We start from the raw sequence: 25018 nt of genomic DNA on the forward strand, positions 1-25018 counted from the left end.
TATTTTCATTTGTGTGTTTCCAGATCTTGCCCCGCAAACTCGCCATCCCTTTCTGGGAAATCTCACAGACGTTAGGAGTGCCTCCCATCCTGCTTCATATGGATTTTGTTTTAGTAAACTGGAAGAAAAAGGATCCTTATGGGTAAATATATGACAAACGGCACAGATATCTCATACACAAGGCAGGGATCAAATCCAAGCTGGACCTTTCTAACAGGAAACATTAAAATGGTTGATTCTATTTGTCTCTGGTTCGACTAACAGAGTTGATACATATCTATTTTATTTTATTTACAGTATTTATATTCTGCCTTTCTCACCCTGAAGGGGACTCAGAGTGGATCACAGAACACATATACGGCAAACATTCAATGCCGTTATACACTGACAAGGCAGGCAACTGTACATAGATAGAAGTATTGTGCTGGTAAGGCTGTACCAGGAGCTCCAACTTTCTTTTCTTTCTTTGAGTATTTGCATGTATTCCAAAATTCCATGCATTTTGCAATAAGGTGGCTTCCCTTGGTTTGCCGCCACCTGCCTATCATCGTTGTGTTTTTTAGTTCCGCCCCTTTCCCCAGGGTTCAGAAAGGAAAGGGAGCCATTTTAGCTCAGTCTTACAGTTGAAAGCTTAGCTACAGGACGTGAATCAGCTCCACCTGTAGAGAAGCTTCGTTTCTTATGAAATTCCGGGGGGAAACAGTTCCAAAGGACTCCAGCTGGAGAATCTACAAAGCCTGGTAGGTCTACTCAGGACCCAAGAAGCAGTTTGGAGCCGGGAGTAGAGCCCACACCAGCAAAGTTTAGAAAGTAGATTGCCCAAGGAGGGGTTAAAAAGGGTTTTCCTCTTAAAGAAAAGAAACAGTTCACGAAGCCAGTTGCCTGTCCCTTGTGGACAAGATTAAGAAAGCCACCAGTTAATTCAAAGCCTTGAAGCATTTGTTTGACCTGTTGAAAATCTGAGAAGTATTGTGCCCAGCGGGAAGCCGGGGTGCCTCGAGTGAGAGGCCCTAAGGATTTTCCTATACAGAGTCTTTAGAAGCTTGAAAGGTTTAACAAAGTCCTTTATTATTGCTTAAGTCTTCAACGAACAATCAAATACTTCTTAGATCTTCAACAGATCAAACAAATACTTCAAGGCTTTGAATCAACTGGTGGCTTTCTTAATCTTGTCCACAAGGGACAGGCAACTGGCTTTGTGAACTGTTTCTTTTCTTTAAGAGGAAAACCCTTTTTAACCCCTCCTTAGGCAATCTACTTTCTAAACGTTACTGGTGTGAGCTCTACTCCCGGCTCCAAACTGCTTCTTGGGTCCCGAGTAGACCTACCAGTCAAGGCCTTGTAGATTCTCCAGCTGGAGTCCTTTGGAACTGTTTTCCTCAAGATGCTGTGAGAAACGAAGCTTCTCTACAGGTGGAGATAATCCACGTCCTGTAGCTAAGCTTTCCAATGCAAGACTGACCTAAAATAGCTCCCTCTCCTCCAAGAGCCCTGGGGAAAGGGGCGGAACCAAAACTTAACAATGATTGATGGGTCATAGGTCCTATAATTGCAAACCAAGGGATGCCACATTATTGCAAAATGCATGGAACCTTGGAATGCATATTTATTTATTTATTTATTTATTTATTTATTTATTTCTCGTGTCAGGGCGGCCAGTCAAATATATTACATTTCTAACAGAACAAAGCAAACAAACAAACAGAGAAAATACAAAATGTGTGAGTTTGGTAGTTGATTAAATGTCCTTTGACCATTAGCTGGCCCCTTGGAGTGCCTCTGGTGTTGCTGCAAGAAGGTCCTCCCTTGTGCATCATGTGGCAGAGCTCAGGTTGCATTGCAGCAGGTAGTCAGTGGTTTGCTCTTCTCCACACTCGCATGTCAAGGATTCCACTCTGTGGCCCCATTTCTGAAGGTTGGCTCTGCATCTCGTGGTGCCAAAGCGCAGTCTGTTCAGCGCCTTCCAAGTCGCCCAGTTTTCTGTGTGCCCAGGGGGGAGTCTCTCATTTGGTATCAGCCAATGGTTGAGGTTCTGGGTTTGAGCCTGCCACTTTTGGACTCTCGCTTGCTGAGGCGTTCCAGCGAGTGTCTCTGTAGATCAGTGGTTCTCAACCTGGGGTCCCCAGATGTTTTTGGCCTACAAGTCCCAGAAATCCCTGCCAGTTTAGCAGGTGTTAGGATTTCTGGGAGTTGAAGGCCAAAAACATCTGGGGACCCCAGGTTGAGAACCACTGCTGTAGATCTTAGAAACTATGTCTGGATTTAAGTCGTTGACGTGCTGGCTGATACCCAAACAGGGGATGAGCTGGAGATGTCTCTGCCTTGGTCCTTTCACTATTGGCTGCTACTTCCTGGCGGATGCCAGGTGGTGCAATACCGGCTAAGCAGTGTAATTTCTCCAGTGGTGTAGGGCGCAAGCACCCTGTGATAATGCGGCATGTCTCATTCAGAGCCACATCCACTGTTTTAGCGTGGTGAGATGTGTTCCACACTGGGCATGCATATTCAGCAGCAGAGTAGCATAGCGCAAGGGCAGATGTCTTCACTGTGTCTGGTTGTGATTCCCAGGTTGTGCCAGTCAGCTTTCGTATGATGTTGTTTCTAGCACCCACTTTTTGCTTGATGTTCAGGCAATGCTTCTTGTAGGTCAGAGCATGGTCCAGAGTGACTCCCAGGTATTTGGTTGCGCTGCAATGCTCCCGTGGAATGCATGCAAACACTCAATAGAAAGAAATGAAGTTGGACTCCTGGTACAGCCGTACCAGCACATTTGTCACTGCTTTTCTCCAAAGCTGAACGAATGTGATGATTTACTCAAGGTTCTCCAGCAGCTGAGCAGAGCCTTGAACCTTAGTCCAAACTTCAACTCTCCCATTGTTTGGACGATTTCTCCCCGAACTTCCCTTCTGGCTGCAGGATTTATTGAGAAGCACAGTCCAAAAAAATTGCATCCAAGCTTTTTAGCTACTCTTGGAGGAGCTGAAGAGCTTTTGAACTCCACAAAGAGTTGGCGGTCCTATCCTTGACTCTTTTCCTTTGATGGAAGTCCAGTTGAAACTTGGAAATAAGTTTTCCGATTGCAATCGTGGGCAGAACCCAGCTGAGGAGAAGTGTCAATAATGCTTCTTTTAAGTCTTCTCCTTGAGGGTAAACTTTGGGAGATCTGAGTCCCCGACATTAATGGATGCACTGGAACAGAAACAAAGGCTGCGCATAGTGTCTTGCGGAGTTCTGAAAAGCCTTTGAAAAGATCTCAAAGCTTGTGGTTGTGTCCTTCCATTGGGTTCTGACTTATGGCAACCCTAAAGTGACCCCATCACAGGGATTTCTGGGGCTTAGGGTGCGTCTACGCTGCAGAATTAATGCAGTTTGAAACCACTTGAACTGCACTAATGCTACAGCAGTGTTTCTCAACCTGGGGGTCAGGACCCCGGGGGGGGGGGTCGCGAGGGGGTCTCAAAGGAGTTGCCAAAGACCAACAAAAACCATGATTTTCTGGGTTGTTGTAAGTTTTTTCAGGCTATATGGCCATGGTCTAGAGGCATTTTCTCCTGACGTTTCGCCTGCATCTATGGCAAGTATCCTCAGCGGTAGTGAGGTCTGTTGGAAATAGGACAAAGGGTTTATATATCTGTGGAAAGACCAGGGTGGGACAAAGGACTCTTGTCTGCTGGAGCGAGGTGTGAATGTTTCAACTGACCGCCCTGATTAGCATTTGATGGCCTGGCTGTGCCTGGGGCAATCTTTTGTTGAGAGGTGATTAGCTGTCCTTGATTGTTTCCTCTCTGTTGTTTTGCTGTTGTAATTTTGGAGTTTTTTTTATTGCTGGTAGCCAGATTGTGTTCCTTTTCATGGTCTCCTCCTTTCTGTTGAAATTGTCCACATGCTTCTTGTGGATGTCAATGGCTTCTCTGTGTAGTCTGACATGGTGGTTGCGAGAGTGGTCCAGCATTTCTGTGTTCTCAACTCTCACAACCACCATGTCAGACTACACAGAGAAGCCATTGACATCCACAAGAAGCATGTGGACAATTTCAACAGAAAGGAGGAGACCATGAAAATGAACAACATCTGGCTACCAGCAATAAAAAACTCCAAAATTACAACAGCACAACATCATAGAGGAAACAAACAAGGACATCTAATCACCTTCCAGCAAAAGTTTGCTCTAGGCACTGTCAGGCCATTATATGCTAATGAAGATGGTCAGTTGAAACATTCCCACCTAGTTCCAGCAGACAAGAGTCCTTTGTCCCACCCTGGACATTATTCCACAGATATATAAACCCATTTTCCTACTTCCCACAGACCTCATTACCTCTGAGGATGCTTGCCATAGATGCAGGCGAAACGTCAGGAGAGAATGCCTCTAGACCATGGCCATATAGCCCGAAAAAAACTACAACAATCCAGTGATTCCGGCCATGAAAGCCTTCGACAATACATTGAACACTATTTTCTGTTGATCATGGGGGTTCTGTGTGGGAAGTTTGGCCGAATTGTATCATCGGTGAGCTTCAGAATGCTCTTTGATTGCAGTTGAACTATAAATCCCAGCAACTACAACTCCAAATGTCCATGTCTATTTTCCCCAAACTCCACCAGTGTTCACATTTGGGTATTTGAGTATTCGTGTCAAGTTTGGTCCAGATACATCATTGTTTGAGTCCACAGTGCTCTCTGGATGTAGGTGAAGTACAATTCCCAAACTCAAGGTCAATGCCCACCAAACTCTTCCAGTATTTTCTGTTGGTCATGAGAGTTATGTATGCCAAGTATGGTTCAATTCCATCATTGGTGGAGTTCAGAAAGCTCGTTGAATTTTAATGAACTATAAATCCCAGCAACTACAACTCCCAAATGACAAAATCAATCCCAACCCCAGCAGTATTCAAATTTGGGCGTATTGGGTATTTGTGCCAAATTTGGTCCAGTAAATGAGAATACATCCTGCATATCAGATATTTACATTACGATTCATAACAGTAGCAAAATTACAGTTATGAAGTAGCAACGAAAATAATTTTTTGGTTGAGGAGCTGTATTAAGGGGTTGCGACATTAGGAAGGTTGAGAACCGTTGTTACAGATTCCCAGATTTGTAGATTAACATGGCTTATAGCCATCTCTACCAAAGACTACTTGTGTCTCACCAAACTACAACTCCCACGAGTCCAGAGTATCGAGTAATGGCAATTCAAGTAGTATTAAACTGCATTAATCTTATAATGTAAATGTAACTCCAGTTTCCAAAAGCCTGTTTTTTTGGAGTGCAAATCTTAAAACCCTATAGTTCAGTGTTTCTCAACTTTCCAAACTTGGCACACAGAACTCCCATAACCAACAGAAAACACTAGAAGAGTTTGGTGGACATTGACCTTGAGTTTAGGAGTTGTAGTTCACCAACATCCAGAGAGCACTGGGGACTCAAATAAGGATGGATCTGGACCAAACTTTGCAGGAATACTCAATATGCCCAAATATGGTGGAATTTGGGGAAAATAGATCTTGACATTTGTGAGTTGTACTTGTTGGGATTTATAGTTTGCCTACAATCAAAGAACATTCTGAACTCCACCAATGATGGAATTGAACCAAACTCGGCACACAGAACTCCCATGACCAACAGAAAATACTGGGTTTGGTGGGCATTGCCCTTAAGTTTGGGAGTTGTAGTTTACCTACAGTCAGAGAGCACCGTGGACTCAAAAAATGATAGGTCTGGACCAAACTTGGCAGGAATCCTCAATATGCCCAAATGTGGACATTGGTGGAGTTTGGGGAAAATAGACCTTGCCATTTGGGAGTTGTAGTTGCTGGGATTTATAGTTCACTTACAATCAAAGAATATTCTGAAGTCCACCAATGATAGAATTGGGCCAAACTTCCCACACAGAACCCCATGACCAACAGAAAATACTGTGTTTTCTGATGGTCTTTGGTGACACCCCCCTTGGGACCCCCCCCCCCCACCCAGGGTTCCCGGCCCCCAGGTTGACATGGGCAATAGCTAAACTGGGCTGGGGATTCTGGGAATTTCAGTACAAAGCAACTTTTTCCACTTCTGAACTTTTGCTTGGAGAGAGATTTTGTCAAGCAAAATGCGCCTAGATGAAGGGAAACGTAGTTTTTCGGAGATATCTTAGTGACACAGCATAGAAAGGACTTCGCTCCTCAACCAACTTGATCTCTCTGTTTCCTTTTTTTCATGTGCTTGTTTGCTGCTTGCACTCCCATCTCTGCAAGGCCTCTGGAAATTGAGTAAGTATTAGTGAGATCCTGTGTTTGCCTTTGCGATTCAATGTTTAGATAGCTAAACTTCAGAATGTTTTGAGCGTGAGGATTTGGGCATATGCGATCATTGTTCTGTATCCTTAGTCTTCCTGGCTTTGTTTGCATGGAATTGTAAAGCAGGATTCAAAAGAAGGAAGACTTACCATCCATAATGTGGGCTGCTGTGAGTTTTCCAGGCTGTATGGCCATGTTCAGGAAGCATTCTCTCCTGACGTTTCGCCCACATCTATGGCAGGCATCCTCAGAGGTTGTGAGGTCTGTTGGAAACTAGGAAAATGGGGTTTATGTATCTGTGGAATGATGTCCAGGGTGGGAGAAAGAACTCTTGTCTGTTGGAGGCAAGTATGAATGTTGCAATTGGTCACCTTGATTGGCACTGAATAGCTTCAAAGCAGGAAATAAATAGTAATAAATAAATACAGCCTGGCTGCTTCCTGCCTGGGGAAATCCTTTGTAGGGAGGTGTTATCTGACCCTGATTCTGTTGTTGAAGGCTTTCATGGCTGGAATCACTGGGTTGCTGTGAGTTTTCCAGGCTGTATGGCCATGTTTGGGAAGCATTCTCTCCTGATGTTTCGCCCACATCTATGGCAGGCATCCTCAGAGGTTGTGAGTCCTGTTAGGGTTTATATATCTGTGGAATGATGTCCAGGGTGGGAGAAAGAACTCTTGTCTGTTGGAGGCAAGTGTGAAAGTTGCAATTGGCCACCTTGGTTGGCACTGAATAGCCTTGCAGCTTCAAAGCCTGTCTGCTTCCTGTCCTGGGGAATCCTTTGTTGGGAGTTAGCTGACCCTGATTTTGTTGTTGAAGGCTTTCATGGCTGGAATCACTGGGTTGCTGTGAGTTTTCCAGGCTGTATGGCCATGTTTGGGAAGCATTCTCTCCTGATGTTTCGCCCACATCTATGGCAGGCATCCTCAGAGGTTGTGAGTCCTGTTAGGGTTTATATATCTGTGGAATGATGTCCAGGATGGGAGAAAGAACTCTTGTCTGTTGGAGGCAAGTATGAATGTTGCAATTGGCCACCTTGGTTGGCACTGAATAGCCTTGCAGCTTCAAAGCCTGTCTGCTTCCTGCCTTGGGGAATCCTTTGTTGGGAGGTGTTAGCTGACCCTGATTCTGTTGTTGAAGGCTTTCATGGCTGGAATCACTGGGTTGCTGTGAGTTTTCCAGGCTGTATGGCCATGTTTGGGAAGCATTCTCTCCTGATGTTTCGTCCACATCTATGGCAGGCATCCTCAGAGGTTGTGAGTCCTGTTAGGGTTTATATATCTGTGGAATGATGTCCAGGATGGGAGAAAGAACTCTTGTCTGTTGGAGGCAAGTATGAATGTTGCAACTGACCACCTTCTTGGCACTGAATAGCCTTGCAGCTTCAAAGCCTATCTGCTTCCTGCCTTGGGGAATCCTTTGTAGGGAGGTGTTCGCTGTCCCTGATTCTGTTGTTGAAGCCTTTCATGGCTGGAATCACTGGATTGCTGTGAGTTTTCCAGGCTGTATGGCCATGTTCGGGAAGCATTCTCTCCTAATGTTTTGCTCACATCTATGTCAGGCATCCTCAGAGGTTGTGAGTCCTGTTAGGGTTTATATATCTGTGGAATGATGTCCAGGATGGGAAAAAGAACTCTTGTCTGTTGGTGACAAGTATGAATGTTGCAATTGGCCACCTTGGTTGGCACTGAATAGCCTTGCAGCTTCAAAGCCTATCTGCTTCCTGCCCTGGGGAATCCTTTGTAGGGAGGTGTTAGCTGACCCTGATTCTGTTGTTGAAGGTTTTCATGGCTGGAATCACTGGGTTGCTGTGAGTTTTCCAGGCTGTATGACCATGTTCGGGAAGCATTCTCTCCTGACGTTTCACCCACATCTATGGCAGGCATCCTCAGAGGTTGTGAGTCCTGTTGGGAACTAGGCAAGTGGGGTTTATGTATCTGTGGAATGATGTCCAGGGTGGGAGAAAGAACTCTTGTCCGTTGGAGGCAAGTATGAATTGTTGCAATTGGCCACCTTGGTTGGCACTGAATAGTCTTGCAGCTTCAAAGCGTGCCTGCTTCCTGCCTTGGGGAATCCTTTGTTGGGAGGTGTTAGCAGACCCAGATTATTTCCTGTCTGGAATTTCCCTGGTTTGTTGGAAACTAGGCAAGTGGGGTTTATATATCTGTGGAATGATGTCCAGGATGGGAGAAAGAACTCTTGTCTGTCTGAGGCAAGTATGAATGTTGCAATTGGCCACCTTGGTTGGCACTGAATAGCCTTGCAGCTTCAAAGCCTGTCTGCTTCCTGCCTTGGGGAGTCCTTTGTTGGGAGGTGTTAGCAGACCCAGATTATTTCCTGTCTGGAATTTCCCTGGTTTGTTGGAAACTAGGCAAGTGGGGTTTATATATCTGTGGAATGATGTCCATGATGGGAGAAAGAACTCTTGTCTGTCTGAGGCAAGTATGAATGTTGCAATTGGCCACCTTGGTTGGCACTGAATAGCCTTGCAGCTTCAAAGCCTGTCTGCTTCCTGCCTTGGGGAATCCTTTGTTGGGAGGTGTTAGCAGACCCAGATTATTTCCTGTCTGGAATTTCCCTGGTTTGTTGGAAACTAGGCAAGTGGGGTTTATATATCTGTGGAATGATGTCCAGGATGGGAGAAAGAACTCTTGTCTGTCTGAGGCAAGTATGAATGTTGCAATTGGCCACCTTGGTTGGCACTGAATAGCCTTGCAGCTTCAAAGCCTGTCTGCTTCCTGCCTTGGGGAATCATTTGTTGGGAGGTGTTAGCAGACCCAGATTATTTCCTGTCTGGAATTTCCCTGGTTTGTTGGAAACTAGGCAAGTGGGGTTTATATATCTGTGGAATGATGTCCAGGATGGGAGAAAGAACTCTTGTCTGTCTGAGGCAAGTATGAATGTTGCAATTGGCCACCTTAGTTGGCACTGAATAGCCTTGCAGCTTCAAAGCCTGTCTGCTTCCTGCCTTGGGGAGTCCTTTGTTGGGAGGTGTTAGCAGACCCAGATTGTTTCCCGTCTGGAATTTCCCTGGTTTGTTGGAAACTAGGCAAGTGGGGTTTATATATCTGTGGAATGATGTCCAGGATGGGAGAAAGAACTCTTGTCTGTCTGAGGCAAGTATGAATGTTGCAATTGGCCACCTTGGTTGGCACTGAATAGCCTTGCAGCTTCAAAGCCTGTCTGCTTCCTGCCTTGGGGAATCCTTTGTTGGGAGGTGTTAGCAGACCTTGATTGTTTCATGTCTGGAATTTCCATTAACATACCTCTGGCATGTCTTTCTTAATTTGATCCAAATTCTGGGCTTCTAATTGGATGTTTCCCACAGGAATCTGGATCCCATTGTTTCCTTCCCTGGAGGAGAGTCCAGCCGGGGCTTCATTCTTATCAGTGTCCTGGTTGAAAAAGCTGCTGCACCTGGAATCAAGGTATGTATCGTATATCTCCACATTATTTAACTTCCTTTGCTTTGCCATGGCCCTCGCCCAGCAATTCCAGTACAACTTCCCTATCTGCAGAACTGATATTAGTGGTCCACTTATCCAAAGTTTTCCTTATTCTCTTGGAGCCTCTTGTACAAGCGGCACTCTCTTCACTGTACTTCCTTCATTCATGCTATCGAAAATAATAGGGTTTACTCTCAGTGGTTTGAAGAATCTATTTGAAACCTGATCCCTGCAGATATTAGGGTTATATGATATCTGGCTGAACAACTAACAAGGAAACTGATGCGTTAAATTGATTTGTACTGCATAGAATCATAGAATCAAAGAATCAAAGAATCAAAGAATTGGAAGAGACCTCCTGGGCCATCATCCGGTCCAACCCCATTCTGCCAAGAAGCAGGAATATTGCATTCAAATCATCCCTGACACATGGTCATCCAGCCTCTGTTTAAAAGCTTCCAAAGAAGGAGTCTACCACACTCCGGGGCAGAGAGTTCCACTGCTGAACGGCTCTCACAGTCAGGAAGTTCTTCCTCGTGTTTAGATGGAATCTCCTCTCTTGTAGTTTGAAGCCATTGTTCCGCATCCTAGTCTCCAAGGAAGCAGAAAACAAGCTTGCTCCCTCCTCCCTGTGACTTCTCCTCACATATTTATACATGGCCCTTATCATGTCTCCTCTCAGCCTTTTCTTCTTCAGGTTAAACATGCCTAGCTCTTTAAGCCGCTCCTCATAGGGCTTGTTCTCCAGAACCTTTATCATTTTAGTTGCCCTCCTCTGGACACATTCCAGCTTGTCAACATTAAGACTATCAACTCACCCTCCGCATGTGAGGTTCGCTCAGGGATACGGTTTTTGTCAGCAAAGAACCTGCCTGCTGCAGAAATCCATCGACAGATTTGTGAAGTGTACAGTGATACTGTGATGAGTGAAAGCAAAGTGCGTAAGTGGGTACGGCAATTCCAAGATGGCCATGACAACGTTCATGATGAGGACCGCTCAGGTTCCTTGCTGCCAAAAACCGTATCACATGCGGCGGGTGAGTTGATAGTCTTAAACATTTTTAAAGCACAGAACGGAACCGTACAGGTGAGCTACAGAGCGGAAACTGAGCACAGTTGTGCCCGAGGCATGCCGGTACATGACGCATGCGCTCGTTGCGGTATGTGCGCGAACTACTAGTGTCTACAACAAAACGGACCTTACTTAAAAAATACCCCTCGTATTTTCTGTTTGTTCATTGTGGGAGTTCTGTGTGCCATATTTGGTTCAGTTCCATCGTTGGTGGAGTTCAGAATGCTCTTTGATTGTAGGTGATCTATACATCCCAATAGCTTATTTATTTATTTATTTGTCATGTCAGATCAACCAGTCAATTATATTACATTTCTAACAGAACAAAGCAAACAAACAGACAAATACAAAACTTGTGAGTTTGGTAGTTGGTTAAATGTCCTTTGAGCAGTATCTGGCCCCTTGGAGTGCTTCCAGTGTTGCTGCGAGAAGGTCCTCCATGGTGCACGTGGCAGGGCTAAGGTTGCATTGCAGCAGGTGATTAGTGCTTTGCTCTTCTCCGCACTCGCATGTCGAGGATTCCACTTTTTAGCCCCATTTCTGAAGGTTGGCTCTGCATCTCGTGGTGCCAGAGCGCTGTCTGTTCAGTGCCTTCCAGGTCACCTAGTCCTCTGTGTGCCACTTTTGGACATGAGACATGAGAGAAGCCTCCTCGCAGGATTGCAAGACATCCGGGCGTCCCCTGGGCAACATCTTCATAGACGGCTGATTCTCTCGCCACAGAAGCGACCAGCAAAAAATGAAATGCAAAGATACAAAATGGAGGACAATGCCTGGCTCGAGAGCAGTACGTGTGAAAAAGATCTTGGAGTCCTCGTGGACAACAAGTTAAACATCAGCCAACAATGTGATGTGGCGGCAAAAAAAGCCAATGGGATTTTGGCCTGCATCAATAGGAGCATAGTGTCTAGATCTAAGGAAGTAATGCTACCCCTCTATTCTGCTTTGGTTAGACCACATCTGGAATATTGTGTCCAATTCTGGGCACCACAATTCAAGAGAGATATTGACAAGCTGGAATGTGTCCAGAGGAGGGCGACTAAAATGATCAAGGGTCTGGAGAACAAGCCCTATGAGGAGCGGCGTAGGGAACTGGGCATGCTTAGCCTGAAGAAGAGAAGGCTGAGAGGAGATATGATAGCCATGTATAAATATGTGAGAGGAAGCCACAGGGAGGAGGGAGCAAGCCTGTTTTCTGCTTCCTTGGAGACTAGGACGCAATGGAACAATGGCTTCAAACTACAAGAGAGGAGATTCCATCTGAACATGAGGAAGAACTTCCTGACTGTGAGAGCTGTTCAGCAGTGGAACTCTCTGCCCCGGAGTGTGGTGGAGGCTCCTTCTTTGGAAGCTTTTAAGCAGAGGCTGGATGGCCATCTGTCAGGGGTGATTTGAATGCAATATTCCTGCTTCTTGACAAGGGGTTGGACTGGATGGCCCATCAGATCTCTTCCAACTCTTTGATTCTATGATTCTATGCAAGCAAGCAAAACAACCAATGGTCCTTTTCAGGACCAACCATGACAATAATCTCAATCAACATCGAAGGCATGTCAGCTGCCAAAGAACAACTGCTCTATGAACTGTGCCGAGATCCCAGTAACTACAACTCACATATGTCAAGGTCTATTTCGTTGTGGGATATATGTTCTGTGTGCCATATTTTGTTCAATTCCATCATTGGAGGAGTTCAGAATGCTCTTTGATTGTAGGTGATCTATACGTCCCAATAACTACAACTCGCATATGTCAAGGTCTATTTCCCCCCAAGAGCGCCTCAAGAGCGCCCCTGGGCAAAAGCAACTCTACCGCAATGCTTACTTTGCGTAATGGGTTGAGCCGCCCCTGCATTTGGGGCCACATGAGCAAACCCCATGATAGAGTCACCTTAGGGTCACCATAAGTCGGGAATAATTTGAAAGCACAAAGAAACAACATCGTAATTTTTGGAGTTGCATATAGCTATTGTAGAATCACCTTTCCTAGGCATTTGAAGTTCCCTGCAAAGAGGCGTGATAGTTCCTGTTCCAGCTACGATTTCACAATGCAATGTTTTATCTCTGAAAATCTTTCAGCAGGAACAATAAAACAGAAAGCTACACATCAACGCTTTCAAACAATAGCTCATTCTCATTCCCCCTCTGGGTTACAAAACAAGCTAATATCTTGTATCCTCCACTTTGATCCATACCAGATTTATAATTAACCTCTCCTGACCCTATTGATGTCGACATCTTACAAACTTCGGGGAGGTTTTGCTTAACTAACCAACCTTCCTATCGATTGCCTCTAATCTGAGACACAAGCTGTTTCTTCCCTCAGTTTTTGTGGGTTTTTTCGGGCTATATGGCCATGTTCTAGAGGCATTTCTCCTGACGTTTCGCCTGCATCTATGGCAAGCATCCTCAGAGGTGGAGGTCTGTTGGAATTAGGACAATGGGTTTATATATCTGTGGAATGGCTGGGGTGGGGCAAGGAGCTCTTCCCTGCTGCAGTTAGGTGTGAATGTTTAGCTAATCACCTTCATTAGCATTTGAAGGCCTGCCTGAACCTGGGAAAATCTGTTGCTGGGAGGTGTTAATCTGTGCCTGGTTTCTTCCTCTCTGTTGTTTAGCTGTTATAATTTTAGAGTTCTTTAATACTGGTAGCCAGATTTTGTTCATTTTCATGGTCTCTTCCTTTCTGTTGAAATTGTCCACATGCTTGTGGATTTCAATGGCTTCTCTGTGTAGTCTGACATGGTGGTTGTTGTTTCTTAATCCACCTGAGATATTGGAGTGGACCCTTCGGTGCTCCTCAACCGAGGAGAGCAAACAGAAGATAAACAGGGTGCAAAGGAGAGTGCAAAGGTGAATGAACCTCAAGTTTGGGCAACTCAGTTGATGAAAGGAGAATTTACTGAGTTGCCCAGCATTACAGGAATGTTTTCATTGGAACTACTTGACATGTCACAACCTTTGAAGCGCACCTTTGGAAATGAAGGGAATTTGCAAATGATGGGACTTGGAATCATTTTGGGGGGCAATTAACCTATGAACTCTAAGCCTGCCATTCTTTCTTGTCTTTGACAGGCAGTGGCCCAAGCCATCAATGGCCTCCTTCAGTTTGATAACCGGATGTTGGAGGAAGCCTTGTGGGAACTGACCAACACTCTCAAAGGCATGATGAGTACATTGAAGAAAATGCACGGTAAATGGGGTGCCTCCTATTTCAATCCCTATTGCACTGAGGACAGGAAAAGACATAAAAAGAGGAGAAAGGGACAAAGAAATGGGTTAAATTCCATAAGGCCGGGATGGGTTAGACCTGGGGGTGTATCTACACGGTAGAATTAATGCAATTATTGCTCAATGCTATTGGGATCCTAGGATTTGTCTGCAAAAAATGAGGATGCCTCTCCAAACTATAAATCCCAGGATTCCATAGCACTGAGCCATTGTCAAAAAGAAAAAAAAAAGGTGTGCTGGTATAGCTGTACCAGAAGCTCCAACTTTATTTGCTTTATTTGTTTATTTGCTTTGCCACGGTGGTCCATGCTCTTGTTACATCCCGTTTAGATTACTGCAACGCACTCTACGTGGGGTTGCCTTTGAAGACTGTTCGGAAACTCCAACTAGTCCAGTGGGAGGCAGCCAGACTGCTCACCGGAGCGTCATACAGGGAGCATACCACCCCCTGTTGTGTCAGCTCCACTGGCTGCCGATCCAGTTCTGAGCACAATTCAAAGTGCTGGTTTTAACCTACAAAACCCTATACGGTTCCGGCCCATTGTATCTGTCCGAACGGATCTCCCTCTACGACCCACCCTGGAGTCTAAGATCTTCTGGGGAGGTCCTGCTCTCGACCCCGCCTCTATCACAAGTGAGATTGGCAGGGTCGAGGAGCAGGGCCTTCTCGGTGGTGACCCCCCACCTATGGAATTCACTCCCCGGGGAAATTAGATCTGCAACATCGCTCCTTTCATTTAGTAAAAAACTGAAGACATGGATTTGGGACCAGGCATTCGGATAGTCGGGAAGATAAAGAAGAACTTTGACAATGATTAGGAAATGATTAATGGATTAGAACTATGGAACTCTGAAAGACAAAGCGCTGAGCATGAGAACAGTTTTTTATAGTTTTTATATGACGTGTTATGTACTGATTGTTTTGATTGTTTTAACTGTGATAATGGTTTTAACTATGGTTTTGTATATTAGGTGTAATTTTGTATAGGCATCAAATTGTGCCTTCTTTGTAAGCCGCCCTGAGTCCCTCCTCAGGGGTTGAGAAGGGGGGGGGAAAAGTACCCGAAATAAATAAATAAAATAAATAAGTCTTTGCTTGCAGCCCAAGGCTTGGGATTCTGCAGAAGGGTGGCTTCCTGTTAAAGTTTGCAGTTATAGGGCAGGCCCCCTGTCCATCATCATTAAGTTTGGTTCCGCAACCCCTGTTCAGGACAATTGTGAAGGGAAGGGAGCCATTTTCAGTCAGTCTCAGCAAGGTTAGCCAATGTACAGGACGTGTGTAAACTTCCCCTGTACAAAAGCTTCAACCTTTAGGAATTTCCAGGGTTATAGAAATTCCAACAGAAACAGAAGGGAAAGAATTTCCAGGGAAAGAACTCCAGGGAGCATTCCCACAGCTTTAAGAACTCCAAGGAAGCATTCCCACAGCTTTAAGAATTTCAAGGAAAACAGCCCTAAATATTAAAGAATTCCAGCTGGAGAACTTCTACTGCCTTGCTGGTAGGTCCACTCGGCGTTCGAGACGCAGTTCGACCCGGTAGCGGAGCCCACGCCAGTAAGGGTTAGAGTACAGTCAGCCTGGGAGAAGTTAAAAGGGGATTTTCCTTTAAAGGAGAAGTTATTGAAGACAGTTGCCTGTCCTTCGTGGGCAAGATTAGGAATTCACCAGTTGCCTAAAAGCTTGGAATCATTTGCTTAACTTTACTGAAGATAAGAGAAGTTTCTGTTTGATTGTTCATTAATAAAAGACTTTGTTGTACTTCTCAAGCCATCTAAAGACTGTTTGTGGTGGAAACCTCTGAGAACTTCTCCTTGGGCCCCTGGCTTCCCGCTGGGCAAAGGTTACACATCCTGTTTTAAAGACAATTATTTACAGGCCCAGGGCCGGGCTTAGCACAGTGGGTTAAGCCGCTAAAATGCAGAAAATCCTGCTGACTGAAAGTTAGGCAGTTCAAGCCTGGATCGAGATGAGCACCTGTCATAAAGACAAGCTTCTGCTCATGTAACAGATCGAAAACAGAAATGTAAGTAGATAAATAGGTACTGCTTTAAGTGGGGAGGTAATAAAAAGGTGCCCATAAGACCCTGCTGGTGATTCAATCGGGAGTCTGCTTGGCATGGAAGATGGAGAGACAGCACCCCTCCCTCCTCCCCGCCATAGCCGGAGTCGAGCACAGTCTCCAGATGCCAGAAATGGGAAAATATGGGAAAAGCTTTTACATCTGTTTATGAAGTGTCTGCCCTTGTTAATTGTTATAAAGGCATTACATGTTTGCCCTATATGTGTTCTGTAATCTGTCCTGAATCCCCTTGGGGAGATAGAGTGGAATACACGAGAGTTATCTGGAAAGTAAGGTTACAAGGCACGTAGCTCGTGCAGGGAATTTTTGCGGGGGAAGTTGGTATCACTGCTGTGTGATGAGAGGCCAAAGGAAGCGAACGAGCAGTGCCAGTCGTCAGTAGCTCATCAACTGGCGTTGTGATGAATGTTAGAGTTGAGCGTCCTCATTCCAGGGGAAGTTGGTATCACTGCTGTGTAGCGGGAAGCCAGCAGAAGCAAACAAGTAGCACCAGTCGTCAGTAGCACCAGTCGTCAGCAGTAGCAAATGAGTAGCACCAGCTCATTGACTGGTGTGGTAAAGGTTAGGGATGAGTGTCCTCATTCCGCAGGAAGGTAGTATCACTGAGGTGTAGCGGGAAGCGAGCAGAAGTGAACGAGCGGTGCCAGTCGTCAGTAGCTGATGGACTGGCATTGTGGTGGAGGTTAGAGATGAGTGTCCTCATTCCGCAGGAAGGTAGTATCACTGAGGTGTAGCGGGAAGCGAGCAGAAGTGAACGAGCGGTGCCAGTCGTCAGTAGCTGATGGACTGGCATTGTGGTGGAGGTTAGAGATGAGTGTCCTCATTCCGCAGTAAGGTGGTATCACTGAGGTGTAGTGGAAAGACAGCAGAAGCGAACGAGAGGTGCCAGTCGTCAGTAGCTCATCGACTGGCATTGTGGTGGAGGTTAGAGATTAGTGTCCTCATTCCACAGAAAGGTGGTATCACTGAGGTGTAGCGGGAAGCCAGCAGAAGCGGAGCAGTGCCAGTCGTCTGTAGCTCATCAACTGGCATTGTGGTGGAAGTTAGAGATGAGTGTCCTCATTCCGCAGGATGGTGGTATCACTGAGGTGTAGCGGGAAGCCAGCAGAAGCGAACGAGCAGTGCCAGTCGTCAGTAGCTCATCAACTGGCATTGTGGTGGAGGTTAGAGATGAGTGTCCTCATTCTGCAGGATGGTGGTATCAATGAGGTGTAGCGGGAAGCCAGCAGAAGCGAACGAGCAGTGCCAGTCATCAGTAGCTCATCAACTGGCATTGTGGTGGGGGTTAGAGATGAGTGTCCTCATTCCGTTTCCTTCCAAGTGCGAAGTTCACACTGTAACACGCTACCTAAATGCTAAGGGCATGAACACCACTGCAATTCATAGCGTGTATTTTTTTAAATCTTGTAACCTTACTTTCCTGATAATCCTCGTAAATAAAGTATATTATTATTAACGAATCCTCTCCCTTTGTTTCCTAGATCACGTGGATCCTGCAGTCTTTTATGGCGTGGTACGGATCTTTGTTTCTGGGTAAGTAGAGTATTTATCCCTTTGTTTGGGAGATGGAGGTGAATGCGAAAGGAAATGGTTATTCTTTGTCCTTGCAGAGCAGATGAAATATCCCAGGGTGCATCCACACTGTAGAATGAATGCGGTTTGACCCCACTTGAACTCGCCATGGTTCCATCCTCTGGAATTCTAGGAGCTGTTTGGCAAGATCTTTAGCCTTCTCTATCAAAGAGTTCCAAAATACAACCCCCATGCTTCCATAGCATTGTTTTTCTCCTTTGCATCCCACGCTTCCAGCCCTCCATCAGAACCAATCTGGTTTGGAAGATCGTTGACAGGGGAATTGTTAGAGCAAATCTATTTTTAGTAACTTCTTGACACGGAAGGCTGTCTATAAATAGATGCCTCCAGGGAGCTATAAATAGATTTTGATCACAAAATTGTCTCCTTCCTCAGCTCTGCAAAAATTGCTTGTGCCAAAGAAAACAGGCAGAAGAGACCTCTAAATGCCATTCTCTGCTCTCCCTCACCTCTCAACTCTCTCTCTTGTATATTGGATATTTTCAGACTTGGAAAGATCACTTGTGAGGCTTACAACCATTATTATTATTATTATTATTATTATTATTATTATTATTATTATTAGAAACACAACAAGGTGAGTCCACAGCAGACACTCTGCTGGCTGATTATTATTATTATTATTATTATTATTATTATTATTATTGGGAGCCCCAGGTGGCGCAGTGGGTTAAAGCACTGAGCTGCTGAGCTTGTTGATCAAAAAGGTCGCAGGTTCGATTCCGGGGAGCGGCGTGAGCTTCCGCTGTCAGCCCTAGCTTCTGCCAACCTAGCAGTTCGAAAACATGCAAATGTGAGTAGATCAATAGGTACCGCTCCGGCGGGAAGGTAACGGCGCTCCATGCAGTCATGCTGGCCACATGACCTTGGAAGTGTCTACGGACAACGCTGGCTCTTCGGCTTAGAAATGGAGATGAGCACCACACTCCAGAGTCAGATATGACTGGACTTAATGTCAGGGGACTACCTTTACCTTTTATTATTATTATTATTATTATTATTATTATTATTATTAGAAACACAACAAGGTGAGTCCACAGCAGACACTCTGCTGGCTGATTATTATTATTATTATTATTATTAGAAACACAACAAGGTGAATCCGCAACAGACACACTGCTGGCTGATTATTATTATTATTATTATTATTATTATTATTATTATTAGAAACACAACAAGGTGAGTCCACAGCAGACACTCTGCTGGCTGATTATTATTATTATTATTATTATTATTATTATTATTATTATTATTAGAAACACAATGAGGTGAGTCCACAGCAGACACTCTGCTGGCTGATTATTATTTTTATTATTATTATTTTTATTATTATTATTATTATTAGAAACACAACAAGATGAGTCCACAGCAAACAAGCTCACTCTGCTGACTATTGTATTGGATCACACATTGGACACTTCCAAAGCGTCTAGGGCTGTCTGATGTATCGACAAATAATGCATGCAGATCCGAATAGGTTGGCCTTTTGCAGCTGACTGATAGTAATTTTGTCAGCGCTGATTGTGTTTAAGTGCAGGCCAAGGTCTTTAGGCACTGCATCCAGTGTGCCCATCACCACTGGGACCACCTTGACTGGCTTGTGACAGAGTCTTTGCAGTTCAATCATTAAATCTTCCTATCGTGTAAGCTTTTCCAGTTGCTTCTCATCAATCTGCTATCTCCTGGGATTGTAGCATTGATGAACCATACTTATTTTCCCCCCCACAATCATGAGGTCAGGAGTCTTGTGCTCCAAAATTCTTGTCAGTCTGCTTTTTGGAAGTCCCAGAGTAGTTTGACATGTTTATTATTTTATCATTATTATTGTGCAATTATGGGAGTTGAGCCTCCTGGTGGTGCAGAGGGTTAAACCGCTGAGCTGCTGAACTTGCTGATCAAAAGGTTCGTGGTTCGAATCTGGGGAGCGGGGTGAGCTCCCACTTTTAGCCCCAGCTTCTGCCAACCTAACCGTTCAAAAACATGCAAATGTGAGTAGATCAATATGTACCACTTCGGTGGGAAGGTAACAGCGCTCCTTGCAGTCATGCTGGCCACATGACCTTGGAGGTGTCTATGGACAATGCCGGCTCTTTGGCTTAGAAATGGAGATGAGCACCAGAGTCCCAGAGTCGGACACAACTAGACTGAATGTCAGGGGCAACCTTTATCTTTATCTTTAGTTTGACAGGACCTTTTGCCTTCTCTGCCAAAGAGGGCTGGTACCTCACCAAACTACAAATCCCAGGATGCTATAACTTTGAGCCATGGCAGTAGCATCTCAGAGATTTCTAGATCCTCCATTGTGATTCTGTGGCTAGCATCTTTGGGAACTTGACCACAGAATTAGGCTGGAAACCCTAGAGCAGTGTTTCTCAACTTGGGGGTCGGGACCCCTGAGGGGGTCGTGAGGGGGTGTCAAAGGGGTCGCCAAAGACCATCAGAAAACATAGTATTTTCTGTTGGTCATTGGGATTCTGTGTGGGAAGTTTGACCCAATTCTATTGTTGGTCGAGTTCAGAATGCTCTTTGAGTGTAGGTGAACTATAAATCCCAACAACTACAACTCCCATATGTTAAGGTCTATTTTCCCCAAACTCCACCAGTGTTCACATTTGGGCATATTGAATATTCATGCCAAGTTTGGTCCAGATCCATCATTGCATGAATCCACACCATTCCTCTGGGTATAGGTGAACTACAACTCCCAAACTCAAGGTCAATGCTTACAAAACCCTTCCAGTGTTTTCTGTTGGTCTTTGGGAGTTCTGTGTGCCAAGTTCGGTTTAAATCCATCACTGGTGGCGTTCAGAATGGTCTTTGATTGTAGGTGAACTATAAATCCCAGCAACTACAACTCCCAAATTACAAAATCAGTCCTCCCCCCCAACCCCACTAGTAGGCTTGGGTAACAATGGAAAAAATTGTTTCTAAACTCGTTTTGTTTTTAGGGGTCCATCACGTTTCGTTTTTTTAAAGAATTCCGAAATTTTCCTTTTAAAAATTTCGAAATTTACGAAATTTCGTATAATTACGAATCAATTCGTTAATGCCGGACGCGATTGCGCAATATGCTAAAAAAAACCTCCAAATGGGACAGGGGGAACTTCTGAAGCTTCCCTCTCCCTCTGTTGTTGACTGTTGTTGTGATCAAACACACAACTATAAAACTTGCACCAGGCATGCGAAAATAATTACGAAATAATTACGAAATAATTTCGAAATAATAACGAAATAATTACGAAATAAATTGAAAAAAATTGTTTCGAATCTAATTTACTCCTCATACTATTCCTGCATGGCTCAATATTGGATCGTAAGCTAATTTAAATACGAATTAATAACGAATTACTAAATTAACAAACGAAACCGCCCAAGCCTACCCACTCACATTTTGGCACATTGGGTATTTGTGCTCAATTTAGTCCAGTGAATGAAAATGCATCCTGCATATCGGATATCTACATTACGATTTATAACAGTAGTAAAATGACAGGTATCAAGTAGCAACGAAAGCAATATTATGGTTGGGTGTCACCACAACATAGGGAACGGCATTAAGGGGTCACGGCATTAGCAAGGTTGAGAATCACTGCCCTAGAGATATGTTCTAGTAGGTCCAAAGGTAGCAATTTATTGGTGCTTGGGGTTGTAGTCCAAAATACGCCAACTTTTCAGAGTTTTGGATTCTATCTCTCTGGCGTAGTTCCAGTCTTGCAAAGCTGTGAAGTCTTCCATGCAGCTGATGGAGAGAGGATGGAGGTTGGCTCCTGCGTTGTGGTTGTGTGCGATCGCTTTCATCAAATTGCAGCTTAAAAATAGACCGGGCTGATCTCGGGGGTCTTGCCAACATCTGGCAGGGGCAGGTGGCACCGAGCAGCTAATGAGCCCATTCGCAGCTTGACTCCTGGAAGGAACCCGACCCTCCGTTCGATCGGAAGCGTTTCTCCTGCAATGCGTCACCCAGCAGTTCGGCTCGGAAAATGTGCAGCCGCTGCCAGCATGGCACCAAAGTCATGCTCACGCTTTCCGTCAGACTGTTTTAAAGGTGAACCATTGCAAACGAGAAGGTCGGGGAAGATGGTTCCTATTATGGACCAAAAAAAATATTTCCATCTACATCAGGGGTTCTCAACCCTCCTTATGCCGCGACCCCTTAATACAGTTTCTTATGTTGTGGTGACCCCCAACCAAAAAATTATTTTCCTTGCTACGTTCATAACTGTAATTTTGTTACTGCTATGAATTGGAATGTAAACATCAGATACGCAGGATGTATTTTCATTCACTGCACCAAATTTGGCATTAATACCCGATATGCCCAAATCTCTGGAGCCCCCGGTGGCGCAGTGGGTTAAAGCACTGAGCTGCTGAGCTTGTTGATCGAAAGGTCGCAGGTTCGATTTGGCATTAATACCCGATATGCCCAAATCTCTGGAGCCCCCGGTGGCTCAGTGGGTTAAAGCACTGAGCTGCTGAGCTTGTTGATCGAAAGGTCGCAGGTTCGATTCCAGGGAGTGGCGTGAGCTTCCGCTGTCAGCCCTAGCTTCTGCCAACCTAGCAGTTCGAAAACATGCAAATGTGAGTAGATCAATAGGTACCGCTCCGGCGGGAAGGTAACGGCGCTCCATGCAGTCACGCCGGCCACATGACCTTGGAGGTGTCTACGGACAACGCTGGCTCTTCGGCTTAGAAATGGAGATGAGCACCACACCCCAGAATCAGACATGACTGGACTTAATGTCAGGGGACTACTTTTACCTTTACCTACCTCTATGCCCAAATCTGAATACTGGTGGGGTTGGGGGGGTGATAATGATTTTGTCATTTGGGAGTTGTAGTTGCTGGGATTTATAGTTCACCAACAATCAAAAGAGCATTCTGAACTCCACCAACAATGGAATTGAACCAAACTTGGCACACAGGACTCCCACTACCAACAGAAAATAGTGGAAGGCTTTGATGGGCATTGCCCTTGAGTTTTGGAGTTGTAGTTCACTTACATCCAGAGAGCACTGTGGACTCAAACAATAATAGATATGGACCAAACTTGGCATGAATACTCCATATGCCCAAATTCTGAACTCCACCAACAATGGAATTGAACCAAACTTGGCACACAGGACTCCCACTACCAACAGAAAATAGTGGAAGGCTTTGATGGGCATTGCCCTTGAGTTTTGGAGTTGTAGTTCACCCACACCCAGATAGCACTGTAGACTCAGAGAGGGACCTGGATCAAACGGGACTGGTACTCAATATGCCCAAATGTGAACACTGGTGGAGCTTGGGGAAAATAGACCTTGACATTTGGGAGTTGTAGTTGTTGGGATTTATTGTTCACCTACAATCAAAGAGTATTCTGAACCCCACCAACGATAGAATTGGGTCAAACTTCCCACACAGAGACCCCCATGATCAACAGAAAATGCTGGAGGGATTTGGGATGAATTGACTGATTTAGGGGAAATGTAGTTCACCTACATCCACAGAGCACTGTGAACCCAAATGACTATGCCAAAGGGATTTCTAACACCATCAGAAATGTGTTTTCTGATGGTCTTTGGTGACCCCTCTGAAACCCCCTCGCGACCCCCCCCAGGGGTCCCAACTCCCAGGTTGAGAAACTAGGACTGGGCGGTTTCGTTTTGTTAATTCGTAATTCGTTAATAATTCGTTAATTTTTTCAATTACAAAACGATAATGAACCATTCTGGAGCAATTTTTTTTAAAAAAACGAATTTTTAAACACGTTTTGTAAATGCTTCGTATTTCGTTATTGTATTCGTTTCGTTATTGTTCTGAGGTCGTTTCGTTATTATTTCCGCATGTCTGGGGCAAGTTTTTTGTTTAATTAGTGAAAAAAAATTATAATATCACACCAACAGTCAACAACAGAGGGAGAGGGAAGCTTCAGAAGGTTTTGGAGGTTTTTTAGCGTATTTCGCAATCGCGTCCGCCATTAACGAATCGATTCGTTATTGTTTCGGAAATCGATTCGTTAATGTTTTGTAATTTTTTTCACATTTACGAAATTTTGTAAATATCGAACTTTTTAAAAGGAAAAATTTGTAATTATTTTAAATAACGAAACGCAAAACCCCCCAAAAAACGAATCGATTTTAGAAACAATTTTTTCCGTTGTTACCCAGGCCTAGTGGAAGGCTTTGATGGGCATTGCCCTTGAGTTTTGGAGTTGTAGTTCACTTACATCCAGAGAGCACTGTGGACTCAAACAATGATAGATATGGACCAAACTTGGCATGAATACTCAATATGCCCAAATGTGAACACTGGTGGAGCTTGGGTAAAATAGACCCTGACATTTGGGAGTTGTAGTTGTTGGGATTTATAGTTCACCTACAATCAAAGAGTATTCTGAACCCCACCAATGATAGAATTGGGTCAAACTTCCCACACAGAGACCCCCATGATCAACAGAAAATGCTGGAGGGATTTGGGATGAATTCAATAGGAGCATAGTGTCTAGATCTAAGGAAGTAATGCTACCCCTCTATTCTGCTTTGGTTAGACCACATCTGGAATATTGTGTCCAATTCTGGGCACCACAATTCAAGAGAGATATTGACAAGCTGGAATGTGTCCAGAGGAGGGCGACTAAAATGATCAAGGGTCTGGAGAACAAGCCCTGTGAGGAGCGGCTTAGGGAACTGGGCATGTTTAGCCTGAAGAAGAGAAGGCTGAGAGGAGATATGATAGCCATATATCAATATGTGAGGGGAAGCCACAGGGAGGAGGGAGCAAGCTTGTTTTCTGCTTCCCTGGAGACTAGGACCCAAGGGAACAATGGCTTCAAACTACAAGAGAGGAGATTCCATCTGAACATGAGGAAGAACTTCCTGACTGTGAGAGCCGTTCAGCAGTGGAACTCTCTGCCCCGGAGTGTGGTGGAGGCTCCTTCTTTGGAAGCTTTTAAGCAGAGGCTGGATGGCCATCTGTCAGGGGTGCTTTGAATGCAATATTCCTGCTTCTTGGCAGAATGGGGTTGGACTGGATGGCCCTTGAGGTCTCTTCCAACTCTTTGATTCTATGATTCTATGATTCTATGATTCTATGAATTGACTGATTTAGGGGAAATGTAGTTCACCTACATCCACAGAGCACTGTGAACCCAAATGACTATGCCAAAGGGATTTCTTTTTTTTTTTTGAATATCTTTATTGGAAAATTTTTTTGCATACAAACATAGTATTAAAAAAAAGACGGACTTTGGAGAAAAAGGGGGGAGGGTAGCGAAGGGTAGGATGGGGCAGTGGGCAACGTTGGGGGGGTGTACCGACTCGACAAGGTGTGGTGG

The 25018-nt window shown here is 44.8% G+C and overlaps 1 protein-coding gene across 1 annotated transcript in view; it reads left to right on the plus strand.

The window, feature by feature from the left end:
- IDO2 (indoleamine 2,3-dioxygenase 2) overlaps nucleotides 1-25018 on the plus strand; it is a 55802-nt gene that overhangs the window by 23104 nt on the left and 7680 nt on the right. The window contains exons 4-8 of the mRNA XM_067470647.1: nucleotides 24-142; nucleotides 6246-6260; nucleotides 9613-9712; nucleotides 13874-13991; nucleotides 17592-17643. Of these exons, the coding sequence (XP_067326748.1) occupies nucleotides 24-142; nucleotides 6246-6260; nucleotides 9613-9712; nucleotides 13874-13991; nucleotides 17592-17643 (404 nt within the window). The remainder of the gene's footprint in view (nucleotides 1-23; nucleotides 143-6245; nucleotides 6261-9612; nucleotides 9713-13873; nucleotides 13992-17591; nucleotides 17644-25018) is intronic.

This window comes from Anolis sagrei, chromosome 7 (assembly GCF_037176765.1).
Source record: "Anolis sagrei isolate rAnoSag1 chromosome 7, rAnoSag1.mat, whole genome shotgun sequence".
Classification (NCBI taxonomy): domain Eukaryota; kingdom Metazoa; phylum Chordata; class Lepidosauria; order Squamata; family Dactyloidae; genus Anolis; species Anolis sagrei.